Below are 21,566 nucleotides of genomic sequence, written 5' to 3'. Positions count from 1 at the left end.
AGATATAAATATCACATCAGATCAAATGGGCTGTGACCATAAAGTTTGTATTAATTGTGATTGAGATATTGCTCCAAATATGGACTGACATCACAGCCATAGACCTAGATTTTAAATAAGTATGAATACAGAATATAATACTTTTTAGCCTCAATCAAATCATAATTATAAAGCTACTTACTTAAGCTATCCTAAACTAGGATAGCTTAAGTCCTAGTGAATACTTGATAGCTCCTGATCCCAGAGGAGTGAACTGTAACTGAATAACGTTTTCTTTCTTTCTGACTCTCCTCCAGCCCTGCAGCAGGAAGGCCTGTTCCGGGTGAATGGGAACGTCCGGGCTGTGGAGAGCCTGAAGCAGCGGCTGGAGGGAGGCGAGGACGTGGACCTTCTCTCTGAATCCGACACGTGCACCGTGGCCAGTTTGCTGAAGCGGTATCTCAGGGAGCTGCCAGAGGCTCTGGTGGACTCAACAGTCCAGCAGGCTTTAATACAGCACTACCAAGGTAGGAGAACATTAGACTACATGATGTGCTACAGTAATTCCTTGCTTGTTCTCTTCTAGAGACAGCTGCCAGCTCGAATGGATCAGTTTCAGATTTTATATCCGTCATCTGATATTTATCATGAACGGCTTTCGAAATTCACTGTGAGATACTCAAACCCTCGGAAGTGTCGTGAATATCTGGGTCATGACTCTGATGGGACGATAAGCGATGCTATCTTTAGATGGGGAAGTTTTCTATTTGCTCTGCAGACTTCAGGCAGTTCACATAGAGGCACTGCTGCATCGTGTGTGTGTGTGTGTGTGTGTGTGTGTGTGTGTGTGTGTGTGTGTGTGTGTGTGTGTGTGTGTGTGTGTGTGTGTGTGTGTGTGTGTGTGTGTGTGTGTGTGTGTGTGTGTGTGTGTGTGTGTGTGTGTGTGTGTGTGTGTGTGTGTGTGTGTGTGTGTGTGTGTGAGTGAGATATTCAGGTATAGTCCATGTGATTATACCTGAGCGATGGAGCTCTTTTTTCCATCAATAATCTTGAAGGTTATAAAAGGTGGAGTGAATCTTTGGCAGGTGAAGCTGTGCACACTCCCGGCTCTCTTCCATCACAGGGTGATGTTTAATGGAAGAGAGGCGTGTACGTTTTGGCTGCTGTTATCGTGTTTTTCCTCATACTCCACATACTTTAAACATCAGCTGATTTATCAGGGCCTGTTGCCAAAGGCTGCATTAGAAAACCACTCATTGGTGCACGACCTGACCGCCATATTAAAAACATTATCTTTGTCTACTTTATGAATGACTTGGCGGCCCCAGGAAAAATAAGAACAATTTGACAAATGGGTGGATCTGCATCTTAACAAGCAGTCTGATGAGCACTATCCTCATTTACATACTAGTCTGACATCGCCAGACTAATTTAACTTTTAAGATTAGAAAAATACTAATTGATAAAGGAAATTTGTCAATATATATCTTATTCGCCAGGGAATTTTTTCTCCAATCTAAGTCCAAAACAAAAAAACAATATGTTTTTATGACAGGAGCCATTTTGACATAAAAGAGAAGTAAACACAGATGTTGATGATGAAATGAACAAAGGTCCTGCTCTATAACCACTGTGATTGGTAACACCTATATCTACATACCATGTACTCCACTTATTCAGGCAGATGTACACACACACACACCTGCGTACGTGCACACACTCCCACACGTTTGCGTCACTCTGTCATTCAGGATCAGCAGCCATATCCGTTTATACAACTCTGACCCAATTATGTATCCAGATTAATAGCATCAACATATTTTCCGGCTCTCTGCTCTAATGCTCACGTACTACTAGTCACCACAACTCAAGATTAGATATTACACAGAGCAGGTGGATGGAGAGATCACTGCCTGCTGGAGACTGGCTGGGAAACTACTTGCCAAACTAAGGATTTGAGTTCATTCATGCTTTGCGTAGTGTCTACTGTTCCCCAGGAAATCCGGTCAGTCGTGTCACTAATCACCGGTCATTTGATTTGAGTGTGAAGAGACTTGAGCGGAATGTGGGGCTTATGAAAAGGCTGCTTCAAGCACCAGAGCAGGTTTTAGCTCCTCTGCAAAAGTTTGACAGAAATTTCAGTGTTCCTGAACCAAAAGTGACTATGTTTTGCACAACAATACTGAGATATTAGACAGATTAATTCAATTCTCTGAACTAGAATAGAACTCAGTCCAGTATTTATAAGCAACTCATGTAAACATCATCATCAAAATATTGTCTTATTCAGAATAAGGTCAATAATTGGAATACTGCTATCCATGTAAACGTAGTCCGAACATTATACTCTCGTTCTGACATGTTGCTGTGTTTGTCTAGAGTGCGGTGAAGATGGCTCCTGGTCAGATATGAGAGACCTGCTCCAGCAGCTTCCAGATGTTCACCTCAGCCTCCTCCGCTACCTCTGCTACTTCCTTACACTTGTGGAGTGCAACCACAAGGACAACCGCATGACTGCCCTCAACCTCGCCACTGTGTTTGGACCCAGCGTCTTCCAGTAAGTTGACCTTTTTTTGTGTTTGTGGAGGACTCAAAAATGAATTCCAATGAAAACACCACTGCAGCTTTTCAAGAACAATTTTCAAGGGGGCATGACGTTGCAGGGGCAAAGGGCCACAACCACACAAACCTACTTGATTTTGGATCGCTTTGTCCTTGTTTCAGTCAATTCTATCCACTCTAAAACTAGCTACAAAAACGCTGGAATAATATTGAACTTTTAATCCAAACAAATAGGATAAGTTGGATAAACAGCGGCCAGTTGTTTCGTATATATATAAAGGTCAAGTTGCAGGGAAAGACCGGTCACTATAGCAGACCTCTTGCAAAATGAGTTTGAGAAAGTTATTGAGGAATCTAATACTTCAGAACCTCACAACAGTACATTTGTTTGTTCTTGAGCTTGCGTCCAACATTCACTCCCCTTTCATAGCTCTATTTTGGTCTGACCTAACTTTGATGGAACTGAGGGAAATATCTGGATCTTTAAGCAGCTAATCTCTTCACTAACGGCGGATTGCAGTGGCTGGGATTATGAGATGATCAGAGTCAATCAGAACAGCAAAGTTGCAGGTCAGAAACCGTAAAGAAGAGAATCTACTTGGACGTTTGATCTATTCCAAAAATATTCATTACTGCAGCTTTAAGGCTTATCTTTGGTGGATATGTTTATAGTAAAAAAACGGAGGAAATCTACTGTCATGGAACAAAGAGTAACAAAACAACTAATGGGGTCTTTCTTGGCCCATGTCCCATCCTTTCGAGAAGTTTCATTAATCCTTCTGACGAACAAACAGCAACCAACCAACAAATTGACATTGTCGAAAACAAAAACCTTTTAGTCGGAGGTCATCACTGGGTAAAGATAAAAACGAATGCCTCTGTCTGACATTGGTTTTAACGATTCACAGTCGATGGCATTGGAGGCGACCGGATTTTCTGTCTTATACGTAAACCTCCTTTATGTCCTTGAAGAACATAACTCACAGTCCTGAAGGTTTTGTGACTTGACCTTGAGAACAATGTTTTTCCAGTCTTAAGATAACTGTACCAGAGAGAGATAGCTTGGCTTCACCTGGAAAAAATAGGCTGGCCAGACAGTCTTGATAGCAGAGGCTGCGGGATTTAATCACGATCCAGATATTTCTGCCTAGTGAGTTAGATATTAAATATTGGTTTCAAATGCCAGATCACAATCATTTCTAGACGTAGAAAATGCAGAGAAAGATGCTAGCTTTGAAAGACAACAAGCTCAAAAGCTTTTGGTGATAAGGGCTGACGCCAGTGTTGATACTCTGTAAACAAAAATATATGATTTCCTTAGCGGAAATGATACATAATGTCCCGCCTCCTGCATGCTCTTCCCAGGCGCGGTCCCCCACCCAACATTTTTCTTTTGTTGTGAACGTATCTGACTCAGACAATCGCATCCTGCAAATTCCATAAAATGTCCGCACCCAATTTTCCAATAATTTTCCATAGTTCAGGTCTGAAAGCGGTTCAGAGGGTAGAATTTACAATTATTACTGAAAACAGAATATAAGTTGTGATCTTTGTTTCAAATGGAAACAGCTTTTTAATATCGAATTGCAGCCAAAACTGGTGAAACATCTAAGTTTGCTAAAAAAGAAAACAACAATTTAATAGAGAAATTTATCAGAAAAGTATAAAATGTCACCACATGGCTGATGTAATTTACATCAGCCCCCCCTTACTTTGTGTCTGGTAATATGTTTAGCCAGCAGATGGTGTTGTTGTTTATGTAGAAAAGCTTAAGTCATAATGTTTTACAGTGTACAATATCTTCAAGTGAAATGTCCCATTAATATGACTCTTTATACTTTGTCAGACGCCCTTGTTAAACTACTCTGACTGAGGTTTGTTTCTCCTGTTGTTCAAGGATTAAGGAAATATGTTGCTGCAGCTCTTGAACTGTAGTAATCTCTGAAGTCCGATGTGTAAATCCCATTAAGTGTAGTAAACTACTTTTTGAATTAAATATCAAATGACATCGAAAACTTCTGATGTTGTCAAATCTCTCCATTGTTTACATCTTCATACTCCTATCTTATGTGACCTACAGCTGCTCGGTTCTCCAGACGTTTGATTACCTCTCCAGTAATGTACATGGGTTTTCGAGCACTTCATAGAAAATAAATCAAGTCCCACTGGAGAAAGCCAAGAAGAAGACCCTGTACTAGATCCTGTATCATGTGTCCCCCTCATCACACTGTGTACTCTCTGGGTATTACATGTTATATAATTAGGCCTACAGTTTGGCCTGCAGCCGAGCGGTGTACATCTCACACAGCTGTTCAGAAACAACTCACACCTCATCAGAAGTTGCACTCACTTGGGCCCGCCGAGTTCTGCTGTGTTAATCAGGTCGACTGACGACCAACTTTCCATCTCAGTGTAACGACTGAATCAAAGTCTCTGAACGGTTTTTGTTCGATGCAGCACATTGTTTTAGAGTCAAATGTAGATCAGAAATCTGTTAACATGCCCTCTGCTTAGTTTCTACTCTGATGATATCTCATACATGAGATTTCTTTCTGTCCCTTCACTCTCTTTTCCAGTGTGGCTCCTGGGTTTGAAGCCATGAAGGACCAAAATATCTGTAACAAGCTCATGCTCAAGCTCATCCAGAACTACAACAGCATATTTGAGGGCGACAAAGAAAAAGACGGCTGCTCAGATGAACCATCGACCCTCATCATTGACAAGGTAGAGTATACTCATTGGAATATCGACCGCTCATTACCCCCGACAAGGAGTTTATGTTTCCATCTCTGTTTGCTTGTCTGTGTGTCTGTCAATTAATCAGTTAGCAGGATTATGAAAAAACTTCAGGAAGGATTACCATGAAAGTTTGTGGAAGGATGCGATTTGAATCAGGAAAGAATCGATTAAATTTTGGTGTGATTCCCGGTCGGGATTGTTTTTCCTCTTTCTTTATCATTGCGATTTGGGTTGTATTTGAAAATGTTGTGTGTCCCCAGAGAGAACTTCATGGATCTTAATGAAAAAATCGTACATGTTTAGGGGACTGATGTTTATGAGAGTGTGCAATTTGGTGCAGATCTAAATAAAAATTGCGATCTGTGGAATTTAGATGTGTTATCATAATGGGACTGTTGGGCCTTGGCGGAGGCATATGCTGTCTGAGTGCACTTCCAGTGTTAATATGGAATAGACCTGTGCTGGTGGTGAGTGAAGTAGATAAGAAAACCCACTGAGAGTCACATTTTGTGACCATGCACCTGAAAAAAATAAGAGTGCCTCCTCTCTGCCCTCAGTGCCCTATGATTGCACCATCTGCCTTTTCACTTGGAGGAGTGATGGTTTATAAATACCTGCTTAAATTGATTTGAGTATTGATCTTACATCACAGCCTTGCAGGAGCAACACCTCCACAGGTGGCTCTTTCGAGACTGCAGTTGTTGGTTTATATTTGCTGCTCGGATGGCTGATGTCTTTATTGATCGGCTGGTTTGTCTGGTCGGCTGGTTTCCTCTTTGCATCTTGTTGCTGCGTCTGTAGCTACCTGAGGAATTACACAACATCTATCTTTCAGATTTTTTCAGATTCTAGTAAAATTTCCAGAAAGTCCATGAAGAACATTAATATAATTCAATTTCAATACAATGTTAATTGTATAGTGCCTATTCATTATTGATACATTATCTCAAGGCATTTTACAATTTTGACAATGCATATCTCAGTCACAATCTAGATTTATATGAAAAATTCATATAAATCGTTTTACAGAATAATAAGTAAATTAGGATTAAACTATTTTTTGGGATAAGAAATAAAAAACAATAAGATAATAAAAATCAGTTTAATTAAATAAATTTACTGTGTGAAATAAATAATCTCCCCCCCAAAATTCCCAGTACAAAAATAAATTAAAAACATTGTAGGATAAAGTCACAACAAATCGAAATTTGTACTATTCGGTGAAATGGTAGGAATGTTTGTTTTATGTAGAAGTCAAATTAAATCTGTGAAGACACAGTCAAAGTCAAATTTTGTACTTATAACATTTCCAGTCACAAGTGTCTGTGATGTGTTGCGACGGCCTGTAAGGCACTGCCACATGAAACCCGCTGAGCTATGGGAAATCCCTCAGTCACATAAGATCATCTTGCACATAGGCATGCACACATGCACACATATATATGTGCACGCACGCAGCCTCTCGCCAGCTTCCTCTTGATGCCTTTGAATGCAGCACACATGATCACTGGTGTTGCCTTTAGGTTCATAAAAATTTCAACAGCAGGAGGTGAACATCAAAGTGTTTGTTTTGAGAATGCAAGTCACGATATTCAAATCTATTCTGAAGCCTGTTGTTGTGGCTCTCAGGAGAAAAGTGCACACACACCTGCAAACAAAGTTTGTTGTCGTTAAATATGATTTGTTCTCCTGTGTTATTCTACTTTTGGTAAAATATATATTACAAATACAAAGAATGACTTGTCGTCTTGTCCTCTTTCTGGTCCCAGGAGACTCACGTGACGGAGACAGACACAAAGAAGGCACCCAGCCACCTCAATGCAAAGACACCGACACCAGTTCCCAGGACAAAAGTGCGTTCTCTGCTTTTCTGTAGCATGCCTGCATGTGTGCGTCCTTGTTTATGCGTCCATGCTCTTCAGTGTAGCGGCTCTGGAAGCTTTTGTCCCAGTCTGTCTGCTGTGAAATGCACTGTTGTTGTTTATCCGTGACATTCCAAGGTCAAACTTGCATGAACCCTTCATATTCCCTTACATAGTCCTTTTTAACACTTACCATGTGATGAGTCGGACATGATTAACATAACATGGGCATGTTTTGGAAAACAGCTTTTCCAACACCAAAGCCAATTCCATGTAGGTTTCTGTGAGCTTTAAAGATGTTATCAGTGTCAGCTGACCTGTAGATACTGCCTGGAATGGTGTTGCACACACACACACACACACACACACACACACACACACAATGTATAACAGACACTGATACAGATTATTTCTTGCATATGCTGAAATTATCATAGAGGTTCGTCTTACCCCACTTTATGACAGATTTTGTTCATGCAGCAGTAAACATTAAAAACATTTACATAAATCTTTCTCCCATTTTTCTTACTCTCATTTTTATTCTATGAATTTTTCAAGGTTGGAAAAAAAGATGTACCAGAAAACGTACCGGGACCTTTGAGAAAATCCACCTCTAACACTTCAAAGCCAAGATCAAGGAGGAAGAAGGTACAGAAAACAGTCAGTGTGACTAATTGTTTTCCTTTTAAGAGGACTTATTTCATGGTTTACAACAGCCCAATTCTCACCCTTTCTAATAAATACTTAACTACTGCTTTCTTATCGGCTGTATTGCCTTGGTGCTGATTAGACTGAGGTCATCTCTCAGACGGCCGCTGATGCCTTTGGCCTAGCTGCCCAGCCACGTGATGTGATTTGATAAAGGCAATCTGCAGAAGGAAACAAACAACAACGCATATTTTGCAGTGAGAGTCAAACATTGCTCATGGTATGCTCCTCTGAATCTGTTGTGGTAGAATTACAGATGAATTCCATCACAATAACAACATTTGGCCTTAGATGTGAGTTGAATTAAAGCTCAGAGATTTCCTGTTTGTCTTCATGTTTTACAAACTGCTCTGGATTTGTTTACATCCTAGAGGCCAATAAGGGAGTTACATCTGATGAATTTGATTTTGTTGTTGTAAACTATGCCCGTTGGATCTCACATCAACTGTTAAATAAGATGCGCATTCCTTTGTTTGTGTTTGTGGTATAAATGAGAAGTAAAGTCTTTGAGGTTGGCTTTGAAAACAGTCTTTCTGTGGTTGCTTCCGAAGCAGTTTTTTTAAATCTGATGCCATAATGTGGTGAACATATCAAGACCAGTGTCACTGTGTAGATAAAAGAAATGCTGACCAACAGGAAGAGACTGTTATCTCAAGAGAGTAACAAAATATGTGGTGATGATGAGTATTTCCTTTCCTCCTTTTGTTTACAATCTTTCTGTGTGGAGTCTGTTCTCCCCACGTCTGCTTCCTCCCGCAGTCCAAAGACTTAGGTTGGTTGGCAACTCTAAATTCAATTCTCCTTTTCAAACCATTGGTTAGAATGAGTGTGTGAATGGTTGTTTGTCTCTATGTGACCTGTTCCTGGTGTAACTGGCTACCCTCCTTTGCTGGGATTGACTCCAGCCATCCCCTTAACCCCCGAAGGGATAAACGGTATAGCTAATGGATGGCAATGGAAAGGAGAGCTGGTACGAAGAGCTTAAGATTTTAAATGCCTGAAATTGTTTAACATTTTAAACCGGGAAGGTATATTGCAGCTATGCAGCGATCCACTCGAGGAACTCAACCAACAAGTGTGGAAGGCAGAGAATAATCCTTAAATGTTTTTTTGAGAATAGTTGTGAAACTGTGGTAACAAGTTATAGGTGTAGTAATTAATCTAACATCCACATGTAATTGAACAGATCAAATTACTTAAAATATCAAATTGTATGTTAGCTAGCTTGGACAGCAGTCGACTAATTATAGAAAATAGTTCACTATATTATCAATGCAAAATTGCCTATTCAGTAAATTGCAATAAATTTAATTATCATCATGGCCACTAGTTTTTATTCCTGTGTAATTTTTTATAGCACCAATAGTGCCGGAAGTTCTGATAAAATGGTAATACAGTAAATGTCTGGCATTGTATAATAAAGATAGGGAGATTCTGGACTTAACCTTAATTGTAATAAAAGCAGCAACTACAGTTCATGGTCAATAACAAACAGTTATGTAACAATACCAGTAAGGCATCAACTGCCGTAGAGCTGTGCCAGTAGGGGGTGCTAGAACAATACTGTTCAACTGAAACCATCAACATTAAACCAATATGAAGAGCCTTGTGTTAATGAGACTCTAAAGTTAATATTGAACAGCCAACTGCTGATTCTAATGACTCAAACTGAACTCAACAACCTCTTGAAGAACCCTCACTGCCAATGATTGTGAAACTGTAATTTACGGTAAATGGCTCAACATCATTTATGGTCTATGAAAGTGATTCATCATCACAGTGATTGTTATCTTATTGATTTCCCCAAACTTCTTCTGTAAAAACAGTGTCACCCTCGAGGCCTGATTCAACGCAGACTTGACCGTGATGCTGAGAGCATATGGTTGGTGCTGTGGCACTGGGACGTGTGTCATTAGTCTACATTTTATACAGTATCGATCTTCCTCTTGTTTGGTCTATTGGTGGTGAGAGAAACTCACAAACACACAAACACACTTCAGTGAGGGAGCCCTAAACATGTCAGTTTTATCTGTTTGATTTATTATGCACCTTTTATTAAGTAGGAGGACTTTCTGATCAAAGGGGAAGTTGTAAACACGTTTTGCATAGCTATTCATGTAAGAACACTTCATGCCCCAGGCTATCATTATCTTAACCACAATTTGAATCTTACCCGTAACCGTAACCAGGAGCTCAGAAAGGATATTTTTTTCCTCAATAGGACCCGGAGCTTTGTCCGTGTTTATGCTCCAAAAGTGATAACGACAATTATTGCACACAACACATGAGCGTAGGACTGTAAAAGGTAGACAGAAAATTATTGTTAGAATATTACTATATCCTTGTTCTTCAATTGATATTATTCATGACACAATTCTATTGCAATGTAAGGACCACAGAGAAAACAACCACAAAAACCGGCAAATGTCAGTTTTGCTAAATGTCTCTGTTTTAAAACCTCCAGTGAAAGGGTTTTTTGTGGTTGTGCCAGAGGAGAACAGGTATGGATCATATTGCAGACTCACTTCTGAAAAGCTCGACATCTCTCAGATGGGCTGTCACCAGTCTGAATAGGGATCAGTCAACAATGGTGCAGGTTGCTTTAAGGCCATTCAACACTGCCTTTTCAGTGCAGCAGATCACTGCAGAGAAAGAATATTAAGCACTGAATATTTTATTTAGTTTGCAGTCTTTTTTTGGTCACAAACCCTTAAATTATTAGTAAATCCATGTTTTGGAAACCAGGTCATATCATCATGTTTGTCTGCAGGGCTTCTGTACTATCTGACCTATTTAGTTCCAACATGTTGCTTTGTTTAAAATCTTTTTTATGGACATGCAGAAACTTAGAATCGGGAGAAGCAGCTAAATATCTGTATGAACATCACAATTATCTGTCAGATCTTTTTTTTTTAGAATCAAAATAAGACATAAGAGAAACAGACTTATATACCTGGATTGTAGAATTTGAGATTTGTCGGCGGTGTCTCCATTATATCTCCCTAGAGTTTGATGAAATGTGTCCACATTTTCCACCTCTGTGGATTTCCCTGAATGACAAATGTAGCTTAATCAATTACAAAGCCACAAGGGGCAAAATCCATACCTGTTCTAGCTAAAGAAGCTTGTAGAGCTAATTACGTTCCGAAAGATTTGCCCGTTAAGTGCTCCATTTAGACACATGTCTAAATGGAAGCCTATCCATGGATTTTAGAACAAGCCATTAGGTTAAACCCCAAATGGAAATGTTCCACCTATTATTGGTGTACAACAGCGAGGCTTTTAATTCAGCCAGCAGTTATTTATCTAAAGCCAAGCCTCCCTTTAGCATTGGTTGTTTCCTACAATTATCAATACTCTTTTTAGCACAGCCAGCCGGCTATTTGGCTTCATTGTGCACGGGCAAAGCTTCTTGACACATTCTCTAACATTTCTTTTAGGTTTCCTTGATTGAAACTCAGTAAAATGCAGAGGGGTGGTTTTCACAATGTGGCTGTAGTTAGGTTAAGGTTCTTCTCCTACACGACAGTTGGTGGTTCACGCCGATTATACCCACTCCGGGTCCGCACGGTAAGACGAGCATCAGTCTAACCTCATGGTTTTATAAGCTAATCTGTTGTCTCCCCTACTCTCTGATGTGGTTATTTTATTGCTCTCTGCCTCACGAAGATCCTCAAATGCATGTTTTATTGTACCCAAAGCAAAGGTTGAAAAGGTTTCTCTGTTTTGGTGGTGATACGAGTATGATTGTCACAAGACTTACCTGTTGTTAATCTCTCTTTCTCTTCCTCTCCATATCACAGGTGAAGAAAGGGAAGAGTGACAGCATGCCTGACGTTGTCCTTCAGCCCAGCCTATCTGCACGGTCGCCTCATGTGATACCTCGCTCCTTTCCAATAGTGTTGCCGCTAAGCTCTGAACTCAGAAGCCAGAGTCCAGAGGCGATGGACACAACTCTGATAACTCTGGCTCGCCGAGTCACCCCAGACCCTGCCTCGCGTCCCAGCCAGCTTGATGTCAGCCCCTCTGGTAGCATGGAGGCCCTCAGTAGGTCAGTGTATGATTAAAACACACGCACCTTTTTAAAAAAATATTTGAAATAGCAGCTACTGAACTTTAACCCGTTCTTGCACTTGGATATCTATTTTTGTAGAATTTATTTTATGACATAATTTATTTTAGAAATAGTTGCAAGAACATGTGGTTGTGATAAGTTGTGAGGTACAGTCCTGTCAATTTAAATTACAACATAATCTGAGATAAATATTCATGCATTATGTCTGTGGCATGATCATTCATGGCCGCACTAAAATTAAACCTAAGGCCGTATAATAAAAAACTTAATTGCTCCACAGCTAACATTAAATGTTGAAAAATTTCAGAGTTAACTTTCAGATGCTTTCTTTTGACGTTTACAGGGAACTCAGTGTGGGGACTCTCGCAGTCGTAAATAGGTTAGGACCACTGTTTGCTTAAGTGAGTTGCCCTCAGCTGAGGGTGGGTGAAGAGTCCGGAGTGTCTTACAGCGATCAGGGATCTTAAGCTGAGGCCCCGTGGCAATGTGCTTCTGGCATGCAAACAAGACTATTATAAGAAGTTGAAACTGGAACCACTTGGTGTCAAGTGTCCTCAGTCCTGGAATAGCCAGTCTACAGCTGTGTCTGTTGTTGGGGCTCTTGCTGCTTTAGCCCAGGAGTTGAGAGTAGCATTAACCTTGATGTTGATCACACCTGCACTGTTTAAAAATATCCATTGTTTATCTTCCCTAAAAATAGACTGTGAGAAGAACTTGTCTGATATAATCTGGGGCAAAGCAATAAATGTTGATTTCAATGCTGACGGGCCGAGGTGTGGAAGTGATGATGATGTTTTGGCCCCTGCTCCAACTTCTAGAGCACACCGTGACCTTAAGTGTGACATAAATCAAAGTTTTAAAACTCTGCACCAGATCCATTAACACGTTACATAGACGTTTAGTATGACACCACCGCAGTGGTTTGCACTGACAAACTTTAATACTGAATAATTACTCTCACTGCTGTAGCTCAACCATATAATCAAAAAAATAATATGAATGTAATATATTTTTATCACAAAACATACATTACTATATTTTTTATACTTTAAGTAGCTGTTACAATTATGTTAATAATCTTGAAAAATTCTGGTTTTATCCAGGGTAACATGTTTACGATAACTGCATCGAAAATCTAATATAATAAATATCAATTTATTTGTAAGCTCTGTGTTTATGAAAGTTGACCTCATCAGCGATAACGACCAGTATCTTTTGTGTCTGTTTAAATCAAGTGGCAAATGTAATACCTTCAAGGTGGCAGGAGTTTTCCTCACCATGTCAAGGTACCAGTAAATCTTCTTGCTAAATTTGATCCCCCCCGCATGCTAAAATTCTCCTCGTCAGGTCGTATTTTGTGACAGATGTACAGTCAGCATGACCGGGGATCCCAGCAATGTGCTTCATCAGTTCTGAACTCGGGCGTGTTTACGTATAAACACCTGAAAAAGAAAAAAAGAAAAAATTTGACCATCTTCAATATTAGATAGCTCTTTAGTAGTGTCTGAAAAATTACACTCTTACATCTTTTTGTTCAACGTTCAAAGACAAGACTTTTCTGTGGGGATTTCAAAAATCTGAGACGGTGTCTGTTTTATGAATTTGGTCTGGTGAAAAAAAAACGTTTCACTTTTAAGTAGCTGTGACTTTGACACATGAAGTCATAGCAAATATATGATAATTTTTCATCAGTGTAAATCTGTGTTTTCGAATGAGGACATATCTGCTCTCAAGAATCTTGTCAGCTTGCTCTCCCTTTCCATAGGTATGTGTCAGACCAATCTGTGTCGGTACAGTGAAGCACATACAGCGCCACTGCACAAAGAGAATAGGCCACAGCTGAGTTAAACGTATCCAGAATGACAGGAATCATGAAAACTGCTTCTGTGCAGCATTTTAATTAATATTATTTTTTTTATTTGATTTTTAAGCTTTGAATTAGGAAGTCAAGTCATTAAAGAATTTAGGCCACAGCTGAGTTAAACGTATCCAGAATGACAGGAATCATGAAAACTGCTTCTGTGCAGCATTTGAATTAATATTATTTTTTTGATTTGATTTTTAAGCTTTGAATTAGGAAGTCAAGTCATTAAAGAATTTAAATCAAGAATCTAATTAAAATAAAAGTCACATTTGTGCCAACGAAGAAGATTTTTTTTTATTTATGCTTTGACACGTGTATTGACACCTGCACCCTTCATTCCAGGAACTTCCCCTATCCCGAGTCACCCGGCTGACCCAGGTCATGTTAAGCACAAATTAAACATGCCTTCTCAGCATTTACTCCACTTGTAGACCTTCTCATGTGACCTCTGTGCTGTATTACAGATCCAGTCTTACATCTGAATGAAGTCAGTAATCGTGTACCCCACGGCGCTCTCACCTTTACCTGAAATATGACACCAACCTCATTCACTGCACACACCACATGAGCCAACATAGCAGCATCATGCGAACTATTTAGCTCTTAGCGTTGCGTAGTTGCACGTAGGGTATGCATGCTGGCTTTTGTGTGGAGTTGTCATGGTACACTGAATCTTGTGATGTAACTATTGGGTTTCTTAGAAGCCCATTTGAAATAGGTGGGAGTGAGGAACGTTGCAGTGTGGTGTGAGTGCAGGCTCCCTGTGGGTATAACAGTATTGTTGGCCGCCTGTCAGGAAGTCTCATCCGTTAGCCTCAAAGTCTGAAAGCATGTCAGCACATATTTACAGCGGGAACCGACTGGCTGGGGCAGACGGGATCTGCTGCACTTTTAATGTTACTGAAGAACCTCTTTTCCAGATCTCATACCAGTCTACGGCCCTTAACTTAACAAACATTTCAGTGAAGATGCTGATTCCAGTCATAGGATATCGACAAGTAGGAAGTTAAAGTCAACCAGATATCGTATTGCTAACGTATCCAAGAGGCTTCTTCAGTTTTCTTGAAGATTAAAGATTCGTTGGTTTCTGCTTCTCCACTGTGAGGAATTCTTGCTTCTATCTGAGCACATTCGTATTTTGAATTATTTATCAGATGATAAGTGAAGATAATTTGGAGTTTGGACCCAGATAAGAAGTTGCAATGGGCATTTTAGCCACCCAAATGAAGGCCAGTGTGCCACAACTCATAAGTGTATTTCATTTAATCTCTGTTGTCTTTGCCATGAATTAACCACACCAATAAAGGTTTTTAAACTTTTTCCACAGCAAGAGTGCCTTTGGTTAGGTCCTTTTTTGATTCATAAATAGATTAATTGGTATTGCCAAGAGAAGCTGTCCTAGTTTCAGTAAGTATGTTAAATTATTTCAGGCTCTTTTTTATGCAGCAATATTTAAGGACAGTTGACATCAGCTCTTGTATGAAGCGCACTGCTGTGTACTTTTACAGATGAGAGAATAGGTGTCTGAACTCTTCTCTTGTACCCAAAGCAATGGTCATGAAAATAAACTTGACACATTATAACAAGATGCATGTGTAACTTGCAATCATCTATAGGTTTCACTCATTTTAAAACTAAAATCATTAGGCTCTCTGTTGCTCTAACACCTTTGATGGTATGAGCATATACCAAGCTTAGCTTAGCCAGGCTTATCCAATACATACATTGGGTCTTGACCACCACACAGTTTTTGCTCTGAGGTATTCTAAGAATGTCCAGCCCCCTTTCAAAAGTCGATGATTTGGGTATCCTGAGAAAACTAGAGACTGAAATGACTCGTGCAAGGAAATTCTTTGCCTCTTGCAAAAACAACTCCACCTATGCGTTGATGAACTCTGGATCTTTCCTTGTTGGGGTCTTACTTAGCCAGACTGGTTTCTATTTAAGTCCTCTCACTGCTACTAGCCAAGCAGGAAGCATTTATGTTCCATGTGAAAAGGGATTTTGGAAAAGGTAAGGCAGAGTGGAGGTAGCCAGAAATTACTGAGGCCAACCTGTGGATTATTCAAGTGACTAGCATCTGCTAAACCAGACTACCCTTGTCTACACATTTTTATAAATGTTGAAAAAGTGAATCATGTCCAGATTAACAACTTTTCATTGGTAGTTTTCCATTCACCCTGGAGGGATCAGGCCTTTTCCGAGTATTTCTACAAAGCTTTTTGTTATCCCCTCAGTAAGGTAGTTGGTAAGCAGGATTTCCGCTTTTGCAATTCACAGCGGCTGTGACGGCACACATTATTTTAATACGCATGCCAGACTGTGTAACACCAGTTAAGAACGTGGGTGTTGGGGGGTAATAAAAAACACATTCCCCACTTGAAGAGAATTTGGAAGCGTTGCTCAGTAGACTACACCTGCACGTCAATCAAACCTGGAGGAAGGAAGAGCATTTCCTGTATATTGTGCCACTGGAAAAGACTTTTGAAGTTCAATGAACTTTGGCCCATTTTGGTTCCTGCCTGACTTGAAACCCAAATCCTTTGCTTTGAAGTTGTTGAGGTGCCGTGTGACCCCTCGATACGCCCGCCCCTTACAGTAAAATCCAAGGAGACGTGTCACGTACCAAAACACACAGTTCCAAAACATTCACTCCAAAACGACTGTTTGAGAACATATGAGACTCTACGTGTTTACAACCCACTATCCTGACTGACTGAGGGTTGAAAGTAATTTATTTATTGTTCCTCTTTTTAATATTGAACTAAATGAACAAGCCAGAATATTAGGTCCCTCCAATGAATGTCAGAGTTATTGTGTAGTTGCTCCCGAGCTGTGCACAAAGAAAAGGCAATATTACTTGTTAATCCTCACCCTTGCAGTGGAGACTGAAGTCACAAGTATAGCTGTGATCAGATCTTATTTCTTACTACTGTATAAGTTAAACAGCAAATCATTTTCTTGATAAATTATTGAATTAGTCAGTCAGCCGTTTATTCAATAAAACGTCCACTTTTCTTAAAGCCTACGAGGATGCCCTCAAATTGTTTTGTCTGACCAAAAAAAAAAGCCCAAAGATACTCAATTTACAATGATATGAAACAAAGAAATTTGAATTGATATTTGAATATTTTTATCCCAAACTTTTGTCCCAATCCTTTCTGCTGTCTATTTGAAAACTGAGAGACCTGTTTTGTTCCTGCTTGTCTATTTGACATCCATTAAAATTGAAAGCATTTAACAATGAATAATGCTTATGTATCAGGATTTTTATTACCTTCAGCAAGGAGGTTATGTTTTCACCAGAGGGCCGTTGGGCCTTGGCGGTAGTATGGACTTTACTGAATGTTACTCTAGTTGTGTCCGAAAACTTTGAAATAAAACTAACATTTACAAAGTCAGCTTTATTGAGCTCCTTCAACACTTATTTTTGGCTAACGTATAATGTTTCAATGATTTCCTTCTCACTTTGATTTTAGAGAAGATAATGCAGTGGTCAGCTCTGCTGAAGCAAACAACACTTGGTGATTATGACATTTTCAGCCTGTTGGTGCCAGGATATAAAATTGTTAAGCAATCTCAACATCAGGGCCAACTCTGAGTTCCCCTTATCGTTGTGTATTTCATCACATGTAGCTGGCAAACATTCTTGAGGAACAGCCAGCCTATACTCTCGAGCAGCAGCCAATTCTCTGTCGGTTCATAATAATTACCCGAGACAAGTTCCACAAAGGCACTGATGTGTAGCACTGCATGGCCATTATTCAACAGACAAAAGCCTGCCTTATGCTCCTATTCTCAGCCTCCTTAACATGTAGTGATGGTTGAGGGGGCTGGGGTGGAGGTGTTAATGTTTTTATACCAAAGCACTTAATATCCAGGTTGTGCAAGCTCATTAATAATCGGTTTTTGCTTTCATTTTTTCAGTTCCCAAGAAGAAGAGAGGCCAATATCTCCCTTCTACATGAGGTAGGCTTCCTGTCTCTCCACTGGCAAAATTGGGTGAGAGTATGTTGTTTTGGACAGGGGGTGTGGTCAAGTGGCTGCGTGCTGCCTCAGTGCATTATCATCGGAAACAATGGAACCACCAGTTAGAGAGAAAGCAGGGCAGTATGCACATGCAACAGTTCTGCTCACCACTGTTTGGGTTATTGTGGCAGAGGAAACCACATCACGTGTTTCAGACACTGCAGCAAAAGCATAAGACGCGTCTGGGTGAAGACGCTGTTTAAGAATGATGTCATAGTAAAGGTCATCGAACAGTTCAGGTATTATATGTGGAATGGAAATAATTAGTTTATTAATTAAGTAGTTGACAGAATAACAATCCAAAAAAAACATTTTAATAATCAAATGATTTTTTTTACCATGATGTTAAAAAAAATGCAGGTCATGGTTGTTGTTTTTCAGTTCCAGGATTTTCTGTTTTTCTCTGTATTATTTTGAACTACATATATTTTGGTTTGCATTGTTAGTCAAAATAACCTAGATGTCACCTCAGGCTTATTGAAGTTTTGATTCATAGCATTTTTTACATTTTATGTGCCAAGAGTTAAATAATCACACTCAAAAAGTTAACAGTCATTTAAATCAATAATGAAAGTACATGGTCGTTTCAGACCTAATAGTAACTGATGTAAAATCAATTTAACAAAATCTAATACATTTCCTTGTCGCTATGAAACATAGAATAAAACCCTCTGAATAACATTCCAATACAGGTGGAGAGAAGGACCTCAACAGCCTTTTTCGCACACGAGTAATAACATTTCATTTCTGCCTGGCCACACCTCATTGATAATCACCTGTTAATCATCAGTTACCCAACTGTCATCGTTTCTCAGATAGCACTCAGTCTACGTTGACTTTAAGCCTTCGATACACAGCAGCTCGTCCAGCCCGTGCTAATGGCTCGTTCTTCGTTCTTCAGTCATTTACAGTTGGCACAGTTTGAGTGTTATTTGATTATGTGACCTTAGACCTGATCGAGGGCGACTGTTTGTGTGAGTAAATGTTATTATTGCTCTCAGGGTGACTAGATTACAGCCGTTTATATTTTTTATACTTTTTATAGTCTGATTAAATCTAACTGTTGTACAATCCCAGGTAGCAACAGCGTCGTTGCACATACATATCTTCCATGATCAAAATGCTGTTTACATTTTTTGTATCAGCAGTAACCCTGGACACAATAAAAAACAAAAACTGATTGTAACGTAATAAAATACAAATCCTTATATGAATGATAGATGGTAAAAGGTCCAAATGCGTACACTGATCCATGGACTGGACATGTGGTCAGTCCCAGAGTCAGCTATGTACGGTATGCGTAGTATAATACATAATAACTCTGGTATAGAATACATAATCTCTTTGTGTGTATTGCATAATCTCTATACTCCGCTTGCTTAGTAAACTGGTGATAATTTTTTTCAAAATGAATTACAATGGGCAGTTTGTTAATTTTCTCAGACGTGTTAATTCATTGTGGTACTGGACTGCTTAGTACTATAATTTGCTTTTAATATCCCTGCCTCTTCAAATTATAGCCCTCAATATAATCTATATCATATGATCCAACACTACTGCAAACATTCCTCAATGATCTAATAGTCAGAGGAGAGATATTCGATTGGCCACATTGTCAATGTTGGACTAAATGTTATTCCTTTATCCTACCTCTTCCTCTGTCACCTCTCTTGCTCACGTTCATCATTGACTTATTCTGTAGCCAACTTGTACTTTGTCACAAACTGTATCCACACACACGCACACACACGCCATACAGATTGTCTACACATGAGTTTAACTTGGATTATAGATCAACTTAATTTTCCTCAGGTCCTGAAGGTGTAATAATGAATTACCCGAATGGAACACTGTGAGCATTGGATTTACTGTGACTGGTTTAAGCATATAATAATAAACCTTAATTGTATAGAACTTTTCAAAAACATGTGACGTACAAACATTTAATGCCTTTAAGACCACTTGACCTACAATACATACGCTTATGACAGACTCATTATTTTGTTCTTTCCTATATTTTCAAAGCAATTTTCTAGTTAGTGGGTCAGGTATAAAAGCAGTTATGCTAAGCTAACTATAAGCCCCTGTTAAACAAAGCTTTGCTTTTGCTTTTAATTTAAGTAATTATAAACCAGACTTAAAAGTCAGCAAATTTTACAGACATGAACAAAATAAAAACAGTTGGACTGCTGACTTGTCAGACGTCGGTCAGATAAATTCTAAAATTGTGTTTTCAGGCAAACCAGAACCATTCATTATATTTAAGTCCGCCAAGGAGGTTGTGTTTTCCCCTTCTGTTTGTTGGTTAGTTGGTTTTTAAATAAATAAGAGTGCACAAAAACAATAATTTCCATTAAACTTGGTTGAGTGAGGTGGTATGACTCAAGGAAGAGCCCATTGAATTTAGCCCCAGGATAATTTTTTGACTTTATTAACATTGCCAGATCCCCTCTCTCCGAATTAGTCTATTTCTCAAAATGTCAAACCATTTCATGAAAAACAGTACGACTGTCATTCGTCCCTGAATCAGCCTAAATCAAAGTTCACATTTGCTCTTTGGCAAATAACTGGAGCAGACCAGACAACTGTTACTCTTAAGCATTGTTCTTTTTTTTTTATTTCCTCTTCATCAATAACATTTTCACAGTAGCAAGTTGGTTTGAAGATCAAACATTCATGTCGTAGTTAAACAACTACAATAGACCGCAAGAAGTGCATCTTAGATTTATAGTTTTTACAGCAGTGGAATAAAATGACACAATCGTCTTGTTGCAACCAGCTGATCTGTTCCCGCTAAAGCACTGGATGGGAACTGGTGGCCTCATTTCATATTTTTAGAATATGTCTGTTTAAGAAGGGATTGGAGGCTAGACTCACTCGCATTCTTCCGGGGATAGTTCCGTTATGTTTCTGATACAGTGACTCATTCTTATTCCAGATCGTCCTTTTTGTCAGTAGTTCATGAGTCAGACACCATTGCACACCATCCAACTCTGTCTCATACCAGGGTGCTTTCACATGACTGCATCTTTAGTTACAACTAAATCAGCGGTACAAAGTTCCTTCTAGGCAGTGATATCATTGCGTTGGTTATTTACCAATCTGCCACACTTCTGCTGCACAGGGCCAACCCGAAGATTATTTGAGACGACGATTGCTGCCAGGAGATATTTTATTACCAAATATTTTACACTTGACACTTTCAGTCAGCCAGGCCCAGCTGTTTATATCATCGGCAGCCTAAATGTGGCATAGGCAGACATGAAATAAAGCTGATTAAACATTACGGGCCAAGATATGCACAAGTACAGTCTGTGTATTTCAGGAAGTCGTGGAAATGAACTTACACCATATAAGGAGTTTCTGTTCGAAAGTTATTTCATACAATTTTATTTGCTACATAACCGTTTATGAACAGTTTACAGACTTAGTCGTCAGTAGTGTCAGTAATGTTTACAAACTAACTAGACTGGACAAATGCATCCGCCAATGCCGAACAGTCTCCATAGATTCAACCAAGCTGCACCAAATTTAACACACTCATAGATGTCAGTCCCCTAAATGTGCCTGTTTTTATCAAATTCCATGAATTGTTCTCTGAGAAATCAATCAAAATGAAAAACTGACAATGTTTAAGAAACTAAAACACCTTTCCATTACAAGATAATTAAAGGCATAACTTAATGTTTTTCCTCATCAATAATTTCTTTTTTTTATGTCGGTAATTTCTGTCTTCTTCTAAATGAGA

At 39.3% G+C, this 21,566-nt stretch overlaps 1 protein-coding gene across 4 annotated transcripts in view; it reads left to right on the top strand.

The window, feature by feature from the left end:
* Positions 1–21,566, top strand: part of fam13a (family with sequence similarity 13 member A) — a 47,968-nt gene that overhangs the window by 6,946 nt on the left and 19,456 nt on the right. For all 4 annotated transcript variants that reach the window (XM_062388143.1, XM_062388146.1, XM_062388144.1 and 1 more), the window contains exons 3-9: positions 297–506; positions 2,359–2,536; positions 5,118–5,265; positions 7,050–7,133; positions 7,701–7,790; positions 11,654–11,901; positions 17,717–17,758. In XM_062388143.1, coding sequence (XP_062244127.1) covers positions 297–506; positions 2,359–2,536; positions 5,118–5,265; positions 7,050–7,133; positions 7,701–7,790; positions 11,654–11,901; positions 17,717–17,758 — 1,000 coding nt within the window. The remainder of the gene's footprint in view (positions 1–296; positions 507–2,358; positions 2,537–5,117; positions 5,266–7,049; positions 7,134–7,700; positions 7,791–11,653; positions 11,902–17,716; positions 17,759–21,566) is intronic.

This window comes from Platichthys flesus, chromosome 5 (genome assembly GCF_949316205.1).
Source record: "Platichthys flesus chromosome 5, fPlaFle2.1, whole genome shotgun sequence".
In the NCBI taxonomy this organism is placed as follows: Eukaryota; Metazoa; Chordata; class Actinopteri; order Pleuronectiformes; family Pleuronectidae; genus Platichthys; species Platichthys flesus.
This window is presented reverse-complemented; position numbering and strand designations above follow the sequence as displayed.